Genomic DNA, 21,101 nt, shown 5'->3' with positions numbered 1-21,101 from the left:
CTTGCCGTGGTGTTGTCTTTAACGCTGTGCAATATGGTACCATGTGTCTAAAATTTGAGTTTATCATATACGTCTGATGGCGTGATCATAAATTCAAACAATTGCAACCGAGCGATACTTCCTGGGGTATCTCTTTTTATGATTTACAAGGTATAACTTATCTTTTGAGTCTGTAGATGAGTTCTAGGACAAATAGGACATCGCCATTCAAATGGGAACCTTTGGCTGCTCTCTCCTGGTGTTGTTCCTCGGAAAATGGTTATAACTTCCATAACTTTTAACCTTTGGATAAGATTATAAACCATGACCTTTCGAAAGAAGACGATTAAACTGTACTTTCCATTCTTGGGCTCTTGGGAATTCCCAGGACAACAACAACAACAACTTTATAACAAATATTTATGAAAATATGAAAACGATAACGGGAACTGGTATAAGGTAGTCAGAATAACTAAAGAGGTAAGCTAGCTGAGCAACAAAATTGAAAGTTTAGACTTCAAGGTTGTTGGCATGGATTGTCGGCGAAAAGCCAAGGAAGCGTTTCTTTTAATTAAGGGTCGTTTTCGGAAATAGGAATTCTGGCATGCGCACAAGTTAATTTATTCGACAAGCAAAACAGCAACCAGAACAGCGTTTCGATTTTTCGAGCTCACTTTTTTTGCTTTCTTTCATTTTTTTTTCTTAATTCGCGGCGTCTTAGTCCTTGAGCGGAACTTCCTTTTCATAGAAAAAGTTCGACTCAAACGTTAAGGATATTGTGAGGACATTTTACCAAGGAGTAGATCGGTTCGTTGGATTCCGTTTTTGTCGAGCCCTGGCCTGTTTCTTGTTGTCGTTCTTATTTAGGCATGAATTGCAAGACCTTATTCCACTGCGTCCGGGGTGGATGTCAAAAGCACTACCCTGGCCGTTCATGGGTGGTTAGGTGCGACACTGGAGTGAATGAATTAAGAAAATATCGTGGCCCAAAGCCTTTCAAAGTAGTGCCCTTCCTCTGGGTTGGGATGATCATCAACGAACGAAATAGCTTTGCGATAAAAGTCAACCGGGTGCTTTTTAATCATGTCTCGTGTAGCGGCAAAACAACCCGCCAGGCAAACAGGAAAGTTTCTTGGATGTGGAAAGCCAAACAATTCTTCGAAAAATTCTCCCAAGTTCAATTTGGCAGCACGTAATTCACCGCGTTGCATTGCCTCCAGGAATTTGCCAATGTGTTGAATTCTCCCCCAGTTGTTGTCTCTGTAATGGACTCGACAAGAAATATTGTTCCTAGCTTTGTAAACGAAATCCATCGGCTTTTCAAAACAATACTTCGGCAGATCTTCCCCATCACCTTGAAGAAAAACAGTTACTTCAGGCAAGGAGTCATAGTTGTTTATGATGTGATACAAATATGTATGACTCTCCCGGCCAACATTAGGTAACCTGTTCCAGGCATTCAATGGCAGCGATGGAGGTTGGAGATCGGCTCCTTTATGATAGATATGAGTGTGAATGGCCACTGGCATCAGCCAATCAAGATTTTCGTTATAATGAGCTATCACAAATTCGTAGTCCAGCAACTTCTCCTTGACAAGTCGTTCAGTGTTTCTTATAGAATTGCTAAAATTTGCGCCATAATAGGTGTCCTCCCGAACGCCTCTTAAAAGCTTGTCTATGACTTCAACACCTTGCATGAATGAGTGGTCTTGATTTGCAACTTCATACCGCCAACCTCCAAACCAGCCCCGAGAGAAAATGCCTTTGGATTCCAACCAAGGTTGGACCTTTTGAAGAATCATTTCTCTGTTGATTGAAGGAACTGGGTAACCATGTTCTAGTCGCCGATAGAACTTTGAAACAACCATTTTAGGTATAATAAATCCATAAGTAGTTAAGGCTTGAATGGAAATGTCAATCAAGTGTTCCTTTGTCCACTGTTCTGGATTGGAGTTGCCTTTCGGCTCTGCTGCCTCACACATAAGTGACCACTGATACAGAGGCTCTGCAACATTATCATGTGAGTAACTGGAGAAAACCGTTATTCGATAGAAAGGAGAATCAGAATCAGGAAAGTACACCCAGTACTTGTTTGATAGCTCTGGTGGAGGTTGGCCGTTTAGTCCAATACCTATCAAGTGAATGTGCGAATAAACAAGCTTCGAAGTTAGTTCTTTCATTTCTTCAAGAGAATCATCTCGTCCCCTTACCATATTGACAAAAATGTCCAATGGTACTGTTGATATAAGAGTGTCAAATTTAAACTCCTGGACTGCAATAGTCTGTGCACCCCTCTCTATTACTGACACAGATTTCGTGTCAATATTTATGCCTATAACTTTATGGTTGAACTTAAACCATTGACGTGGAAGACGATCCGCAATTGCTTGCCAAATGCCACCTGTGCCATTATACCTTGGATATCGAAAAAACCTATTCGGTCCCAAGGCAGAGTCTTTTGCAGCGGTTCCATTGTCATATTCAGCAATCTTAAGTTTGATCTTGGCAATGTCTGGAACAGCAACTCGCTCACCCACCCAGACAGTGTTAATTTTGGTAGGATCTATTGACCAAAATTTTCTGTAATATTTTCTTAGGAACACCTCGCATAGACCGCCGCCAAAATGACGAAGAAGCCATTCATCAAAGTTTGCAGGCCTTCCCTTCACTGGATTTTTGGCAATTTCTTCAAGCCCTGATAGGCACTTTTGCTGGTCCACTTTGTCCATCAATTCAACATTATTCTCAACTGGGTATGGAATAAATCTTCGGTTTCCATCAGATCCCATCATGAAGGCAAATACAGCCTTTTGTCTATGATTCCAGTCCTTTACCGCTGTGTCCAACATCCAGTCAAAATAATCGTAATGTGAAATAACCACGTGGCCTCCCATGTCCCAGAGAAAACCTTTGTCGTCTCTTTCAGATATAGCCAGTCCTCCGGGCTTTTCACTTTGTTCAAAAATGGTAACTGACATCTTTGAAAAACTTTTACCAATTTCGTTGAATCTATGAGCAGCACCTAAAGCCGTTGGACCGGCACCAATGATGATGATTTTTTGATCGTTGGCATAATTTATTGTTCCTGTTCTTCGATTGATGACGCTGTTGCTTTCTGCATCAGAAAAGCCTGGAAATAAAAATATGAAAACTCTTAAATTGATTCCGTTTAAAGGTCTATCTGCTTTTCTATAGACTGCTTATCGCTTTTGATTTTTCTCTACTTGTTAATTATAAATTATTTTGCATGCTGTCAAAGCAGGCTGCTGTCAAACTGATAAAAGCAATATAGGTCGCGCCAACGACTCAATTGTTCTTCATCGACCACACCAGCTACAATATGATTGAAAATAATCCACAGAAAAATAACAATTAGATATTTTTCAAGGCTTCCTTTTAAGAAAAAATACTTAACACCAAGCTAATCTCAAAATCGGAGACCAGGAAAAATCTCCTCATGAAGGTGAATCTTAACACGGTTGAGTGATCCGTTTATTCTTTTAGCAGGTTGGATTCAGTCTCATTGCAAAATGATATTTTTCAAAGATCAAATAATTTTCGATTCCTTAAACTTAAAAGGTATAGAGTTCAATTATAACCAAGCGTATCAGGTGCATATCCAATCGGAATTCCGAGTTTTGTAAGTTAGAGTTAGCTTAACATAAGTTTAGCCATACTAGAACTGGGACGAGCAAACAAACAAAAGGTCGTCAAAATAATTCAACACCTATGCACTTACCAAAACTAAATTTAACAGATCCAAACCTGACTTCAAAATACAGCATAGAAAGAATGGTTAGAGCAACTAAAAGCACAAACACGAGAGCAAAACAGCGCCAAGTTCTGAATGACATAGTAATGGGTTGGCAGAGTCAAGTTCAGCTACGGCAAAGCTGTACTGTCAAAGCATTTGTAATGGCCGGAAACACGCTTGGTGCGCGCACCTAGCCCTTTTTGTGTTCTTGATGTCACATCCGGTTCAAACGCTACTTTTCTCGCGGGCCAATCTCGTTCCCATTTCTTTTGTTCAGCACGTCCGCTGGCCCAAGACGCACGCAGGCTCTGGGACGAGATTGCTTGAAAATCCACAGATCCACAGATTCATTAGATAGAACCATCTTGTACTACAGATTGATAAACAGCACCACAGGGAAGTACTGCTCATCATGAGCCTTTGGCTCGGGAGATATTTGCACAAGCACTTCCAGTGTTATTGACATGAAATAAATGACTTTACTTGCTAAGAAGCTTTGTATTTAATGGTCACTGCACTTTAGGATTTCATCCACAGACTCAGTAGATAGAACCACATTGTACAACATCGTAAGCAGTACCACAGGAAAATGAGGCCCAATACCTTTCATTTGATCATTCGAATTGAGGACAGAATCATGCAGTACAGCATAATACATGTAATAATAAACATTGCAAAAGGACTATACTGCCCTGTGAGCTTTAATTTGATTTGAATGAGCCCTTACTGAATTCGTATAAATTTTAAATAACAAAAATCAATATGCATTGACTTGCCAGAGGGAAATTTTGTCTTCTTCAGCAGTCTACTAAAAACATCACTTGAAAACACTGCAGAACAACCAACAAACCAAACAAAAAAAACAGACGGTCTAGAAACCATGACAGATTTGACTCTTAACTTCCCAGTAACGTGAAAGAAACTTTTGGCGAAACCGGTAATCGTGGTTACTAGGTAACAGGCCTTGCTTGCAAAAAATGTGAAAAATCGTAAAAAAAAAAAAAAAAAAAAAAAAAATACCCCTCACTGAAAGTGGATTTAAAAAAAAACATTCGCGTGATTTGAGAAAAATCTTAAAAAGGAACGTTAAAATCGATATCATTCAGACTTACTTAACCCAATCTAGACGAGAAGAGAAGAGGGGGGAGTTACGTAGGCCACACTTCCCGTCCTCCGCTGCCCCCAGCCGAAGACGAGAAGAAGTTCGGTCTAGAAAGGACTGAAATTGGCACGGGAATGCAATTATTTTAAAAACTTGCTGACAGTAATAAAATAATGTTTACTTATTAGTTTCTTTTGGTTTAACTTTTCAATAGTTTTATTCAGCTGTTGTCAGTTTGTTTTTTGCTGACCGAACAACGTCAGCGTCGATGGGGGCTTAGAGACGAAGTTTTGGTTTAATCACCAAAATTAATAACGTAAATTGGCCACCGTAAAGGGATTAGAGTCCTGGTCCCAGTTGTTCAAAGAGCGGATATAACTTTATCCACTTGATAAGTCGCTATCCAGCAGAGCAAATACACTTCAACCAATGCTTTTGGTAAGTTTTCCACACAATCCCATTCTTCAATTTGACATATGCTTCTACTCTATTCACAGATTATAGGACTATCGGGAAAATCTTGCACACATTTTATGTCGGATAGCGAACTGTCCAGTGGATAAAATTATCCGCCCTTTGAACAACTGGGGCCTGACGTTTCGAGAAGCAAGTCTCGTGTTTGACGTTTATATTAGTGACTAGAATAATTTAGGTAAAACATGGAGCACCCTAAGTTTAACAGTCTATCTGGTCCCGTATATTCGTGCGGTGACCTCGTGTACAAAATACGTACGCCGACACAACTGCCCGTTTCAGACTTCGCGCAGACAAGGAGACAAGAGAGAAGGCCTGAGGACTAGGCTGGATTATACAAATGAGAGTCGTTCTTTACGGAAGTTTGCACGTTTCCACGTAACGTTTACGTCATTTAGGCTTTAACTTCACGTTGCAACGGTTTTAAAGAATCTTTCTTCCTAGCGTTAATAAACACGGCCCCACTGGAGAAGGCTGACAGAACAGACACCTTTATTTATTCATAAAGGTAGTCCCTTCAGGAGCTTAAAAGCATCCTGCTATCAATAAGAGCCCTGAGCACTAAGACTAAATAAGTTGGTAAATATTTCGTAGACCTTGTGGTTTCGCAAGTCTATCTACAGTCAGCAACAAGACTATTTTGCTTTGATGCAGAAGGGGGCAATGCAGGTTGAAGGTTGCGATTTTGTAAGTTTGAACCGTTTTGTCGACATATAATTCATGGTAAGGTAAGGGTGACTATATCATGGGTTAGGGTTAGGGACTGAAGCGGGGGCAGGCTCTCCTGGTGCTCGGAAATGTTTGAGACTACACCCTCGGTAATGTACCGTTGTTTTCGACGTTCCTAAGACCGGAGAAGCAATATTCTATTCCCGGCTCTGGGCCTAGTTGTTCAAAGCCCGATTGAGCTAATCCTGGATTAACGTGAACTCTGATTCGAGTTTCATTATAAATAAAAAAGGACTCTAATCCGAAAGATTTTTGTCCTTCAGTTTTGACTTTGACTTTCCTTACCATGAGCTTAAAATTAGACTTTGAAAATTTTTTTAACAAGCGCACTTAAAACGTCGGTTATCTTTTAATCGTGGATTAGCTTTAATCGGCTTTTAAACAACCGGGCCATGGATTATAGCTCTGGGCCCAGTTGTTCAAAGCCTGATTAAGCTAATCTTGGATTAATGTGAACTCTGATTCGAGATTAATTACTAATCAATAAAGACTCTTCTGGAAGATTTTTGTCCCTCAGTCTTGACTTGGGCGATTCTTTACCATCAGCTTAAAATTAGATTTCAAGATAATTTTTAATGAGCGAGATGAAAACCTTGGTTAACTTTTAATTGTGGATAATTAGCGTTAACCGACTTACGAACAACTGGCCCCAGTTGTTCAAAGGCCGGATAACTTTATTCAGTGGATAAGTCACTATCCGACAGTTTCATTCTGTGCAAAGTTTCAGTATTTCCTCGTGCACAAGCAAATATGCACACTCTAACCACTGCTTAGTTGGGGAATGTACGAAAACCGTGCACAACATTTAACGTGAAGTATATTTTAGACGCTGAAGAGCGCCTTATCCAGCGGATAAAGTTATCCGGCCTTTGAACAACTGGGGCCTGGGCCCTAGCCTGCGAACGCAGACGTATTTCCGGCGGCGCAGAGAAGCGACAGCCGGAAATACGTTACTGGGCCCAGGCCATTCCCAGAAAATACTTTATGATAAGAAGAAATTCTCAATTCGTTGGCCACATCTTAAACTATCACATCATTGTGTAAGTAGTAGCAGGATTATTTTCAGTTGCGTGTTAATAGATAGCTAATACTGTAAAAATTTGGTGTCCTGGGACTTTGCGTTTCAAAACTCTCAAATATTAAACCAGCCTATTCAACAAGGTCCTCATCAAAACCAAAGGCTGCATCGTCATCGTCATATCAAAGTACCTGACATCATAGTAGCAAGCAGCCGAACGTTACTCTCGTCCTCTGGCCTCAAATGAAAACCCTACATAATACTAGTAATCAAAGATAAGGGGGGAAGGAATTTATGGTAAGGTACCATATAGTCACCCACATAACCCTAACCCCCCATACAGTCACCCTTAAAGGGAGTGCGTTCAGTGATCTTAATCTCAGGCTCTCTCTCCTTTGCCAAGTTGGTGATGATGTCATCCGCCCCTACACAATCTGCGGGGGATGCCAGACACGCGTCCCAAGATCCACTCATTAATTTGTTGATCGATCGATTGTCCCATACAATCTCGACTCCAAACGCGATCAGGAGTGGGTTTTGTATACAACAAAGTTATGATGACTTCCAGATATTTTATTTACAAAATGATGCTTCAGTGGTTCTTTTCTACAATAATACAACGATGGGTTTACGGCTTACACGCATCTTAGAGGGCTGGGAAGGCACGATCAACCCCAGATTAGCCTCATCTGGGTTAGTGCCAGTTCTACAAGGAGTTGCCAACAATACACCGATTGTTGCTTTTCACTCTTACGTTAACTTAAAAAACAGTATAAAATAAGGGAAAACATTTCTAATATTTTAACCCTTTAAGCCCTAACAGTGATCAGCCTCAAATTTCTCCTTGCAATATCAATGCTTATTCAACATCTGAGGTCATGAGAATTAAGGATATAAACACCCAAGGTTAATTTTCTTGATGCTTTAATAACTTCTCCCCAGTACGTTTATAAGAAAAGTACGGGGACAAGATAGGAGAATTTGTTCTTTGATATTAAGGGTTAAAGGCAGTTTAGTGTCAAACCAGAGCAAGAGATTTACTTGTAACAGGGTTCGTATAGAGCCTGGAGTTTTCTTGAAAAAGTACGGAAATTTTCAAACTAGTTTTCCAGACCTGGACAAAGTATGAAAAAATAAAGAAAAAGTGTGGAAAAAAGGGGGGAACGTCTAGAGTTTTTCAAAGCTGAAATAAGTGCTGATACCTTTGTCAGCTTATGGTTAAACTTCATCTAAATATCGCCTTAGCCAAAATGTTAAATTGTAGAACCATGTCGAGAACTCCCTCTCTACCCTACCCCCTGACAGTACTAACTTGCGTGTCACATGACTCATAACCTTGAGGCTGGAAAAATAAAATAAAATGGTTTGTACAAAGTATGGAAAAAAGTCTTGAATTTTGCATACAAAAATGTGTAAGAACACTGTTGGAAACTGACTTGTTGTTTCACGAGATTTTTAAGTACCATTCGTGTGTTAACAGTTGCTACAGCGCAGGTGCGTGCGGACAGTTTTCGATGGACCCAATGAAAATGTCTTAAGTGTTTGAAGACACTTGGAAAGCTTTTAACGTGCTGCTACATGGTTTTGTTTTCGCCAGACTCAACTGCAAACCAGTCAGTTGTTGTTGTTGCTTTTTTTTTAAACTAGAATCGATTGAGTAAGTTATTATCGAGCTTGATAGGGTTTTTATTAATGTTTGTGGTAGGAGGGTTCTTATATTGTGAATAGACAGGTAACACTCCTTAATTTGTCTTGTTTAGACTGGCTTTCAATCTCTCCAAAGGCAGGCATCATGTTCAGAGTAAATGGCTGCCAGTATCCGGGTCCCGCGTTCTAATAAACCCCCTGTAGACACATCACAGACGGAGTAAAATGTAACTGCTGTGTCATATCCTGAATTGACTCTCTCAAACACTCAGGTTCACAACCAGTATTTTTGTCTTTGAGTATTTGACTAGAAAGAACTGAATTGATTTAGCAGGACAAACATGATAAATTGAAGAGTAAACTTAGCCAGGAAAGAGAATAAAATACTGTAGCTGAGTAATGGTCACGGTGTCCCTGCTCCAACAAAAACCCTGCACAACTAAGGCATTCCGCCTTAAATACAGTAAGACAGATTTGTGGGACCCAGTGCCACGGCATCTCCTCACCCAAGCTTTCGTTAAATACTCGTCCCTCTCCCCCCAGGAATGCATGGATCGAGTAGCATTCCCCCTGGGGGTGTGACGTAGGGATGGGGTAGAATGTATTATTTCTTGTTGCTAATTTTTTGATGGATCATCTCTCTGAAATCCGACAGGATCTTGTTTTCTCTCTTGGATCTTTCTTCGTAATTAAACATGGCCAACGCGCGTCTAAAAGAGAAAGAAAACAAAAAAGATGAAAATGTACTTCATTTTACAAAGTGCCAACCAATAAAGAAACAAAAAAGCCGTCTTCACACAGCAAACTTATATTGGCCAAACTCCCGAATACAGACAAAGATTCGCTCTGACGAAGGGCTAACGCTCGAAACATCAGTACTCGAATCTCTTTACGGTGGCCAATTTACCTTTAGTTATCAACTCTGTTGATAAACCAAACATTTGTTTCTACTCCCAACCGACGCAGCACCACAGTTTCTTTAGAAACTAACTCCCGTGGCCGAAAACAAACTCTGGCAAACTCGTGCTTAAATCCGAGTTTGAGGACCACTCTTTCTATATCCTTCTCTTTCTTGTGCCACTTGAAGTAAACACTAAAGGTTTAACATACGTTCACATACCAAATACGAGCTTGCCAACGTACACAGGGGGTTTCATTAAGATTTTGAACAGTTGGGCAAGAGGTTATTGCACCTAGGCAGGATAGTTAGCTTGGTTATGTTCTTTTATTGAAAACATTGGTTGAAACGTTAAAAGCAGCTGGCTAAAGTTGTGTTTTCACAGACGGTCAATAGCCCATTTTACAGTTGTGTGTTTAGTGACCTGGCCTTGGATTGGAAGCGAGGCTGGGGGTGACCTTGTTTTGATACAAACCTCACTGCTTTTCACATGTAGATCAATATGCTGTTCTTATGCTAACTAGTTTGCATTTACATTTGAAAAGCAGTGAGGTCTGTATCAAAACAAGGTCACCCCCAGCCTCGCTTCCAATCCAAGGCCAGATTACTATGCACACAACTGTAAAATAGGCTATTTGCCTGGTGGCTGGTCCTCAAAGGGGAAGTATCACGAAAATTTCATGTCATTTCAAAACCCAAAAATATTTGTCTGACAACAGAAACAAAAAAATTAATTGCCTAGCTTTGTTATAAATTATCACCGCAGTGTAACAAAACTGTCGATTAGTGCCTCTGGCCAGAGACACAGTAGGTCGGAATGGATTGAAACTTGAAAAATGTTAGGCTGATGTTTTTCAAGTTTTCGTATTTTTGTTTCCAAAATGCGCTAGAACAGAGTACGAGTTGTTCCTTTCAAGAATTGAGTTGATTTCTCCCCTCTCGTTCTTCTAGAATTATTTTGTAGCAAAGTGAAGGTCTTATTTCACAATTTTTAACAAAAGAGGTCAAAAACCCCATGACAGTTCCCCTTTAATGAAACGCCTGCAATCCCCAAAGGTTGGCTAAATTAGCGACTTGTTCCATTTGTCACACACAGGTTAACAGCCGAGTTCACACACGCTAACTCCTACGTGTCGTCACGAGTTAACCAACTTTAGTTTGTTGTGCGAGCAGAGGATAGTATACCTTACATCTGAATAGTCACAGAAGTAAGCGGGTTTACACTGCAAAGTATAAAGAACAAGTACCACAGAAAGAATTCCAGCTGTTTCTTATCCGGTATGTGTTACTTACTTTTCATCCGCACTGTAAATCTGGTTCTCTTTTCTCAGACGTACGGCTTCCATGCGGCGATGCCTTGAAGGAAGGAAGAAAAGAATATATCGTTGACTAATCAGCTCTTGCTTGCTAGCAAACAAACAAACAAAAAAAAAAAACAAACAAAAAAAAAATGGGGGGGGGGGGGTGGGGAGAAAGGGGCAAGATCCACATTGTCTCTATTCACTGAGGAGCCAGCAAACCTTTAGAAAAACGTGCAACATATCCCTGTAATTGACTAGTATATTATCTAGGGAATACTTCTACATTTCAAAATTTCAACTGGTTTTTCACCAGTTAAATTTAAAGTGGTTTGTTTATTTACTTCATGCTACAGAAACTGGGTTAAGCTCCAAATGTGTGGGTCAACTGTTGTTTGCATGTAACTTTAGGGTTCCTTCCGTCTTTCTCGTCTATTGATCACTGAAAAACAAATGCAAGAAAGGAGGGAGGGAGGGAGGGAGGGGGGAAGAAAGGTAGGACAGAGGGAAGGAGAAAGAACGAATGGTAGGACGGAGGTAGGGAGAGAAGGATGGAAGGATGAAAGAAAGGGAGGTAGGATGGAGAGAAGGAGGGAAGGCAGGGAGGGAGGGAGAGAAGGAAAGAAGGAAGGATGGAAGGTAGGACGGAGTGGTAGAGAGAGATAAAAAACGCAAGGAAGGAACTCAAAAGGAAGGAAGGGAGGATGGATGGAACTGAGAAAGGAAGGAAAGAAAGAAAAATAAAAATAAAAAACCTTCGCAAAAGCTTGTTTCATACCTGCTCCCGCTCATCACATAGCCAGCCGTTTCAAATGAAGCGATTTCATCGCTTGTGAGGCCAATTTCACCACGACGAGGGATTCTCTTTCCTTCCTTGACATACTGCGCCATGGCTTCTCCTTCACCCGGCAACAGTGCACCACCAAAACTGACAACAAAACAACGGGTTAATTTTCAACATGCACGGTAGATTATTTATCTGAGTGGACTATTAAATCCTTTCTGCTATCGGAGTAAACAGCTGAAAAACCTCCCAAAAGGAAGTGTACTTGCCTCACTGGTTACTCTAGGTAAAACGTATTCTGTTCATTCCACTATGAGGGGCAGAATAAACCATTTGGTCATAACTTGGTTTGCATATCCTTTCCTATTGGTATGAGTGTTCGTACTTCTTGCACCAGAAAGTCACATAACTTGACATTAAATAGACATCTACAGTCATGTGTAAATCCCTATAAACGTTCTTTCTTTTTTGCCAGCAGTACTGGCAGAAATTTGCCATTTTAATACCCAAAAATATAAGAACCTGTTTAGCCAAGTAAGATCTAGCCTCCCACGCAGTCGTTTTTAGGGGACTCGTATTACCTCCTCCCCACAAACGGCGTTTGTGGGGAGGAGGTAATACGAGTCCCCTAAAAACGCCTGCGTGGGAGGCTAAGTAAGATCAAGCCGGTTTTTATATGTCGGTAACAGTTAAATTATGATAAACATTTTACCCAAGGAGTTTGACTTTGAGATTGCAGATTTATATTGCAAGAAAATACCAAACTGTAATTACAAATTAAAGTATTAATTTCTACAACAAAAACGGGTTTGTATAAAGTACAGTTGTAAATAAATATTGTATATATTCAGGACCAAACCCAAGTTTATTTATTTTTCTGGTAATCAACAACTATATCTCCTTCATAGAAATTAAGAACCTAATTAAGAACCTACTTACCCTAAATTGCCAACAACTACTCCAAAATGCAAGAACCTATTTAGCCAGACCTCAAAAAATGTAGATTCTTACACGCGGGTTTTTACTGTACACCATTTTGGAATGGTCTCCCGTCAGAAGCTGTTAATGCGAAGTCCTTATCGCACTTTCAAACCTTCGTAATGATGATACCGACCGCATGAATTTATAGTACTTCTCAAAAGTAACTTGTCACCCTCTTGCAAGACGCGTCTCTCGTAACGAGAGACGCGACAGCTTTCTCGTGAGTACCTTAAAAAGCTGTAAGTACGAAATCTTCACCTTCTTGTCAATAGCTGCGTGAGTGCTTAATCTATATGAATCGCCTGTAGACATTGTGGAAACGTAGAAAATGCTGATCAGTCCTAAATTTTCAAGCCGTATTTTTCGCCTCTTAAAAGTAAGAAAAAAAACTTTTTGGAGTTAAAAATGGAAAGAAATAACATAGAAGAACAATAAATCGCCGAAAAAGAGGACGCAGAAAGCGGCAGAAAGCCATTGTGCGTTTGGATTTCTTTGATTTCCAAGACTAAACGTCAATTCCGCTCAAAAATTAAAACCGAACCTCGGACTTCAAATGGATTTTACAAGACCTGAGAAAACGCACGTATATACATGTATAACAACATTGCGGGCCGCCCATTGCCTGTATTAGCTAGCTCTTTGGCAATTATCTCGATTAGAGCGGTTTGCAATTGAGTGTCGTAAAACCAAAACCCAAGTTATTACTCTGGCCAATCGCAACAGATGTAAACAATACAGCGAGCCACTGAGAATTCAAAGCAAAGACATGTAACTGGCACCAAGCGCGGGAAAACGCGTGCGGCGAAAACACGATTGGTTTTGGTTTGGATTCCCATTGGTTGAGAAAGTGGCGCGAGTTTTGTTAACCAGTCACAGAGAGTAGTAACACAAAACCAAAGCAAACGCGAAATTACTTTCGACACTCATTGAAAACCGCCCTAAAGTTTAAAGATTAAAGATTTCGTAATGAAAATCGCCAGTTTAGAAATGGGGCAAACAAAGCACAAAATACTTTGCCTTTTTAGCAGTTGTTTCTTCTCAAGTGACGCGAGAAACGAGCGATAGCTTCCTTGCAGATGCAGCTTTTAATAATAACTATTGTACGTGGAGCCTTACTCTGTAATATCTTGGCTGGCCGCATCCTGCATGAGAGGCATAGGGCCAACAACGCCATTATCCGTTTCCTTGTCTTGTTCTAAAATACAACGAAGTAAATAATTTAAAACAATATTTCCAAGGAAGTGAGCGCATATGGTATCAATGCGCATGACTTATTTTAATGGCCCCAAGGGATGAAATGGGCCGGTATAGTAAATGCGCATGCGTACTGGTAACTAAAACATATCCTAACCCTCAACAAATACTAGATGGTGGCAGACTGATGACTAGCCCATTTCCACACCATGATCTTGGACTGGAACTATGGGCCTTTAAAATGTTAGCGATCAGCGCATCCTATGTTGCTATGAACTCTGTGTGTTTTCTCGCTATTTTCTAGATTAAATGTATGTTCTGGTTTCACGGATTTTCAGTAAGTGCTATCTTTTGCTAGAAATAAGTAAACTGAAAACAGTTGCCCTATCAGGATCTCAAAAAGGATGTTTTAACGTAGAAGCTTTAAATTCCCTCACTGCATCTTTATCAAGTGACGGGGTTTGAAGTTTTGTCATGTGACTTGAGGTGGTGAGAGTCACATGACAGAATACCCAGGTACATTGCTGGAAAAGTTTGTATCCGCTGTCTCGATTTACGGTGGGGGACTGTCAGACTGTATCTCAATGGCCTCTCCAGTTCTCCTAAAGATATCCTCTTCCAATGCGACACTAGAATTGACAGCTTGTAGGTTACAAAATCCACTTCTGAGACTGATAGGGTAACTAATGAGGAACCAAAACCACCTTAACATAAAGAGTGAAGGAAAAGGAAAGGGCTTTTAGAAAGTCTAGGGTAACTAGTGAACATTGACTTTCATCAACATGACAGGATCACAAAATGGAAGCCTACGATCAAACAAAACAACAGCCGATCGCTACCACAGTGGACCCCTGAGGGAACAGCATGAAGTCTGAACATGGGGAATCGAAAAATCCTCCAATAATAATTATTTACAACCAAAGTGAGGATCGAAATGCACCAACATCCATCAACCGGTATTACCAGAAATATGAGGATATTTTCAGACGTTGTTCGAGTGACATAGTTTAGACTGCACCAACCTTTTTTCTTTTCAATCCATGCCTCCTGCCATTCAACATCAGCATCATCATCTTCTTCTGTACAAGGAAAATCAATCGAGATCAGCTTTCAAAGCTTGGAATAAAAACTTGACAAGAAAATAACAAGCAATTACATCAAAATAATTCGGCAAAAAAAAGGAACAGTTTTCTTTTTTGCCAACTTTTAATAATAATCAATAATAATAATAATAATCATTTCTTAAGCGCAAATTCAACTGAAGTTTTCAAATGCGCTTTACAAATGGTATTAATCAAACAATATATATAGTGTTAAAAAGTAAACTGTAAAAGCATAAAAATTAGATCATAAACATCATGCTAACTAATTCTGTTAAAAATTAAAAATCGTATAAAAGTTATTCTAAAGGACTAATCGAGATATGCTCTTTTAAAAAGGAGAGTCTTATAAGTTTCCGTTTAAAAATGTTAAGACTGTGTTCCTTCCTGAGTTCTAGAGGTAGTCCATTCCACAATCGAGGAGCTGCAGTAGCGAAGGCTCGGTCCCCGAGGGTGGGCAGTGTTTTAACTGCCAGTGGTTTGAGCATATAGTTATCATTGGATCTCAAACCATAACTGGAGTTCGGCTTCAGTGATTAAGTCCCGTATATATTTTGGGGCGGTGCCATGGAGAGCTTTGTATGTGATTAAAATTATTTTGAAATAAATTCTATGATTAATATTTAGCCAATGAAGTTCAGTTAATAATGGGTTGATATGACAGTATCTAGGAGCTCTAAAAATTAGTCTTGCCGCTGAATTCTGTAGGCGTTGTAGTTTATAAACAAGGCTGTTTGGTAGCCCATACAACAGAGAATTGCAATAATCCAAGCGACTAGTGACGAATGCGTGTATTAAGGTCTCCGTGGTTTCTCGGCTTAAAAACTTCCTAATGCGGCTAATATTGTGGAGATAGTAGTCGAAAAGAAAGGTATAGCTGCGTATCGTCAGCATAGCAGTGCACTGTAGGCAGATGTTTACTGACGATTTCAGACAATTGACTCATGTAGATAGAAAACAATAATGGGCCTAGGCAGGAACCCTGCGGTACACCAAAGTCGATGTCAAACTTGTCAGATCTTACACCGTCAATTACCACTTGTTGGAATCTGTCTGACAGATAGGAGCGAAACCACTCCAATGCAGTTCCACTGAACCCAAACTTATCCTCAAGACGCTTAAGCAATACCGTATGGTCAATCGTATCGAACGCAGCACTCAAGTCCAGGAAAACCAATAGCGTTACATGTTGACTATTCATGTTAAGTAGGATGTCATTACGAACACGGAGTAACGCGGTCTCGGTACTGTGGAACTGCCGATAGGCTGATTGCATCTCAGGAAAGAGCCCGCATGACATAATATGGGAAACAGTCTGTTGGATAACTGCCTTTTCTGCGAGCTTAGACAAGAACTGGAGGTTGCTAACAGGCCGATAGTTCTTCTTTTCAGGTTCCAGACCAGATTTCTTTAGCTTGGGTTTCACTAGCGCCCCTTTCCACATGTCCGGGAAGTGGCCTATTTCAAGCGAGAGATTTATCATAGATGATATAGTGGGTGACAGTTCATCAAGACACTCCTTAACAATGCTAGTTGGAATAGGGTCAATTTCACACGACTTTGCAGGTGAATTCGTGATGAGCTTCCTTACTGATTGTAACGGGAGGGCCTCGAACTTAGATAAGGGAGTTCCAGTGAAAGTCGTAGACCTGACTGGCTCTGCATGTAAGTAAACTTTTTCCAAACATTCAAGGTTGCTTTTTTTAATATTCTAAGATTACTAGACTTAGTGTTCATACCAGATTCCTCCTCACTCTCAGAACTTGATTTATGCCTTGCTTTCTTCTTACGATGCTTTTTACTGAAAAGTCAAAAAGTTAAAATTATTAAACAATATTCTGGCTAAACCAATTATACAGTGCAGAGACAACTTAGAACTACAGAGCCCTCCTTGATTGCCAGTGATTGTCAGATTTGACACAGACATGCACTGTACATACTCAGAAAAAAAATCCCAGTTATCACAACAGGAGTCGAACCTATGACATTTTGTTTAATAGTCCAGCTGCTCTACAACTGAGCCATAGGAGACTTACTCACTCAATTCAGAAAGTACACACATGTACATTTTCCCTTTTACTAACCAAGCTTGAGGTCCGTACTGTAAGTCATGGACTGAGATTTTTTCCCGTTGATTTATGACCCATAAATCAACAGGAAAAAAACAAGGATCCCTAACTTACAGTACGGATCGAGAAAACAAGGTTAGTAAGAATTTATTATATCGCTGAGGTTAATCGGCTGCGTGGGAAAGGAAACTTTCAAATTTAGCAGGCCGTACAGCAGACTTTCAAACAAGAAATTGAAAGTTGGGTGTCCCTTAGAGCATGTTTCTTGTAAAATTTTTCAAAGATTAGGTGAATGCCCTTAATGGTTAAACCATTGCCGTAAAGTGAAATATGGCCTGCAAAATTGACCAATCACACCACGCATACTATCTGAGAGATATAATAAATTGTATATACTATGTACCTTTTCTTTTTATGGCGAGTTTTTCTTTTCTTTTTCTTACTAGACTTCTTGAGTTTTTTTCTTTTCCTGTTGTCTTCGCTGCTCTCATCTTCACTTTCGCTTTCAGCTAAAAGGCAAAGTTCTTAAATGGTGTGACCATTCTTGAATTTCTCTAAACTTCCTGTCTTACTCATTTAAGCAACAATCTCCAGCCTGGAAACTACTATAATTAAATAAAATTACTTGCAACTACAAGCCCCTTAACCCTTTAAGCCCTAAAAGTGATCAGCATCAAAATTTCTCCTTGTAATTTTATCAATGCTTTAATTCAACCCCTGAGGTCATGAGAATTACATAGGATATGATCACCCAAGGTGAATTTTCTTCTTATTTTAATATAAATAACTTGTCCCCAATGTTTTTATAAGAAAAGTATGAGGACAAGATAGGAGAATTTGTTCTTTAATATTAGGGGTTAAAGGGTTAAATGCCTTGATACACATTCGAACAAAATAATTCCCCCAACTGGAGAGAAGAAGCAGTAAACACAACACTGTTGTAGTCCACTTGTTGAGTAAAGAACCCTTTTAATCTGGTCACCCCATTAGCGACTGTACAAAAAGAACGTTGATCACTACCTTACATAGTGTATTGCTTACTGATCAGAAATTTACTTACATTTCTTTTTTATTCCATTTGTTGCTGTTGCCGTGGCCATCTCTTCATCAGAACTGTTAAATAAAACACACTGTGTGTCAGTACAAGTAATTCCCACAAACCAAAATTCAGGGGAATACAGTCAATGCATGTTGGACAAATGGATAACAGGGTTAGTTTCTGAAGAAGGATGTGAAGATAAGTGTATAGTAAGGTTAAAAAGCCTCCTAACTCAAACTCCTATGGGAAACAAAGAATAGTGAGTTCAATTAAATATTTTGACAAGTCAATCAGCTACAGTATGTTCTGACAATTTGAGGTTGACTGATCATGACGAAGTTTGTTTAATTTGAGGTTTAACCATTTACCGACTGAGTTTAAGTTTTCAGGGTAAACTTTCAAGGGCCAAGGGAAAGTACAATTTGTTTGAGTTAGCGGGGAGTTTGAGTAAACCAAGTTTGAGTTAGCTGATCATAGTAAATGTCCGAAAAAATAGAGTCAAATCCAGAGGAAATCGGATTTTGTTCGAGTGAACTGAGTTCAAGTTCGTGGGGTTTTACAGCAATATATTGGCCAGTCCTCTCTAGCATGCTTGTCTACTTCTACTGAAGATCACCCTTTAACAGAATTTAACACTTAAGAACTTCCATGTAGTTGATGCCGATCAATCCCAACCCAATTTAAAAGGTATTAAATTCACAGACATTTTCTACATACTCAGGAGGAGCTTCTCTGGGAGACAAGCCCCAGACTTCAATGACTCCAGAAGCACTGATCTCTTCACGTGCTATCCTCCGTCTGAAAAAAATAGAACAATAATTACACGGTTCAAACGTGTGAGAGAAGGTGAAACTGAAGTACCATCCATTGGCACTATTGCCTAAAATATTTGTACAAGGTACAGCACTGTATATGCGGTTCTAACTCTCCTAGCTAGAGGGAAATAATTATTATTAATAATAATTAATCCTACATAGAAATTCCAGGACATTTTTGTTAAGGATGGTGCCTACTAATAAAGAAGTATTTTTGTTTGGTTTATGACTATGTGGGCAGTGCTCGAAATTAAAAAAAACTCCAGGTTGTCCCTATTTCAAAAGCCGGGCAACCAAACCTGTGAATTTGGTTGCCCTGATGAATCCTTGGTTGCCCATTAGAAAAACCTACACATTTAAGTGCACTACTCAAAAAAACATCCATTTTTGTCGCTTGTCTTTCCATTTTTCCTGCGGTTCTCATTTTCTTTTTTCTTTCTTGTACCGTGCATCCGTCTCGCTCAATTTAGCTTTCTTTTGAGGAGGCGACTTTACACCAGTCAAAAAAATGCCACATTTGCACTCTGTGACTGTACTGCTAATTGAAGGCATAAAAAATCAAACCCGAAATAAAGAATTTGAGAACAATAATTATTATTATCAGTGGTAACGTTCCTACCTTTATTTACACGCCGTGTAGAGCTTGAGGCGGTCAAGCTTGAACTAACCCCTAGTGTACAGCAATGGTTTTTGCGGAAGTCTGGGTTTAAGTTGTGGCATATTCAAAATGGCGTCTTTGATCTTGATCGCCACCAAGACATGAAACTTTGTGTTTGTCTCTTACATTTTCGTACCTAGCAATGTTTTGTAAAATTTACAGATATCCAAAACACAGGAAAACACTTAGCTGAGGCAAATTAATATTATTATTAATATTAACTTCACACTATTGAACATTGACAAAACAAAACGGGTGCTGTTGATGATTAATTTGTTTTCTATATTTGGCTGGGTTGTCCGTGGTTTTTTCCCTGGGCAACCAGCCTCTTAATTTTACTAAAAATTGGTTGCCCGGTAAACTTTTTGGTCGTCTCGGACGACCGGACAACTGCTAATTTCAAGCACTGTGCGGGGAGAGCAGATCTTAGGATCTTAGCAAGGGCTATTGAAATCCAAAAACAAAATTGGGGTAACCACGCATTTTTACAAATAATTATGCAACTCTAAAAAATACAAAGCAATGTATCACGTTTTTTTTTTCAAATTGTTGCTTTACTATCTCTGAAAATGCTGCATTAGTAGGCACCACCCACAGGAAACCTGAGTATCTTGAGATGTACAGAATGTATGCGCAGTAACTAATTAAGTAGGCACCGTCCTTAATAAAGAATGTTCATTATAAACAATGCAACCTACTTGTCCATAAAGCTTTCTGGAGTGGATTTTCTCTTTCGTCTGTGATGCCTTAAAATCATTACAGAGGAAAATCAATGACTATCAACAACACCAGAACACATAACTGATAAGACTTATTGCATTACAGTATTAAACGATTGAGTAAATTCTGGCACTGGCAGTAGTATGATTTCTTAACTGTTGTCTCTAAAGCTGCATGCACAGAACGATGATTACGCTCTTGTCCCTTCAATTGAAACATACGTTTTTTTTAAAGCCACTGCAACTTTTGCTTTCACAGCTGTGGTACCCAAAGCAAGCAGATACAATTTAATTGATTTCAGTGTTCTCTTTAATTAAGTTACAGAAAGACTCATCAATTAACCAAAAACATAATAAAATCACTGGGAAAATTATGGATCCATACAGATATCCCTCCACTTTATCAATAATTATTTTTCAAAAATACGGCTGGATTCATCTAGGATAGTTCTGTAAGCTTTGTGTAGCCATTAAGCTGATATAAGCTTACAGCATATATATACAATGTACGTACTTGTTACGTTCTCGACTTCTACTTCTCTCTCGACTGCGGCTTCGACTTCGTGATTTTGAGCGCGAATTTGAACGGGAATATCGACTTCTGCGTTGCTCAGATCTTGGGGATGGACTGCGGCCTCGTGTCGTGGTAGAACTCTCAACATATCGTGCCATCTTGCACTGAGAATTGCAAGCGAAACGAAGTGAAACACACTGAATTGGCACAAAAATACAAACGACTGGAAACGAGTTGTTGGGTTTTTTGGAATCCAGTCTCTTCACGGTCACGTTTAGTAAACTACGCCATGTAGCACTCATGACAAATCCTTCGTTGTTTTTGTTTGG

At 39.6% G+C, this 21,101-nt stretch overlaps 2 protein-coding genes across 3 annotated transcripts; both read right to left on the bottom strand.

The window, feature by feature from the left end:
* Positions 1-899: 899 nt before the first annotated feature.
* Positions 900-4,120, bottom strand: LOC146470817 (uncharacterized). Its single transcript, XM_085121578.1, has 2 exons — positions 3,719-4,120; positions 900-3,109 (listed from the first exon to the last, which is right to left on the bottom strand). Exons 1-2 carry the CDS (start codon positions 3,831-3,833, stop codon positions 948-950), a joined length of 2,277 nt encoding a protein of 758 aa, XP_084977704.1. The 5' UTR covers positions 3,834-4,120; the 3' UTR covers positions 900-947.
* A 3,945-nt stretch (positions 4,121-8,065) lies between these two features.
* LOC146470816 (uncharacterized) lies at positions 8,066-21,000 on the bottom strand. Of its 2 annotated transcripts, none has more exons than XM_085121507.1 (11): positions 20,773-21,000; positions 20,238-20,285; positions 18,784-18,864; positions 18,088-18,140; positions 17,431-17,536; positions 16,698-16,759; positions 14,881-14,937; positions 13,781-13,859; positions 11,678-11,827; positions 10,895-10,957; positions 8,066-9,413 (listed from the first exon to the last, which is right to left on the bottom strand). In XM_085121507.1, exons 1-11 carry the CDS (start codon positions 20,928-20,930, stop codon positions 9,308-9,310), a joined length of 963 nt encoding a protein of 320 aa, XP_084977633.1. In that variant the 5' UTR covers positions 20,931-21,000; the 3' UTR covers positions 8,066-9,307. The 2 variants fall into 2 exon arrangements, with proteins under 2 accessions (XP_084977633.1, XP_084977634.1); XM_085121508.1 differs by having other exon boundaries at positions 9,174-9,413; positions 14,881-14,934.
* Positions 21,001-21,101: the final 101 nt, after the last annotated feature.

Source organism: Pavona decussata, unplaced genomic scaffold (genome assembly GCF_977016875.1).
Source record: "Pavona decussata unplaced genomic scaffold, jaPavDecu1.1 SCAFFOLD_110, whole genome shotgun sequence".
Classification (NCBI taxonomy): domain Eukaryota; kingdom Metazoa; phylum Cnidaria; class Anthozoa; order Scleractinia; family Agariciidae; genus Pavona; species Pavona decussata.
The sequence above is the reverse complement of the archived record's forward strand: the minus strand, read 5'-3'. Positions and strand labels throughout refer to the sequence as shown.

What these genes read in the sequence shown, in the direction of transcription:
- LOC146470817 (XM_085121578.1), bottom strand. Translation starts at nt 3,833, where the DNA reads ATGTCATTCAGAACTTGGCGCTGTTTTGCTCTCGTGTTTGTGCTTTTA. An exon ending in ATCTGTTAAATTTAGTTTTG is followed by an intron (nt 3,110 to 3,718) that starts GTAAGTGCATAG and finishes TTTTATTTCCAG; the next exon opens with GCTTTTCTGATGCAGAAAGC.
- LOC146470816 (XM_085121507.1), bottom strand. Translation starts at nt 20,930, where the DNA reads ATGGCACGATATGTTGAGAGTTCTACCACGACACGAGGCCGCAGTCCA. An exon ending in CCAGAAAGCTTTATGGACAA is followed by an intron (nt 18,865 to 20,237) that starts GTAGGTTGCATT and finishes TATTTTTTTCAG; the next exon opens with ACGGAGGATAGCACGTGAAG. An exon ending in AAATGGAATAAAAAAGAAAT is followed by an intron (nt 17,537 to 18,087) that starts GTAAGTAAATTT and finishes TTTGCCTTTTAG; the next exon opens with CTGAAAGCGAAAGTGAAGAT.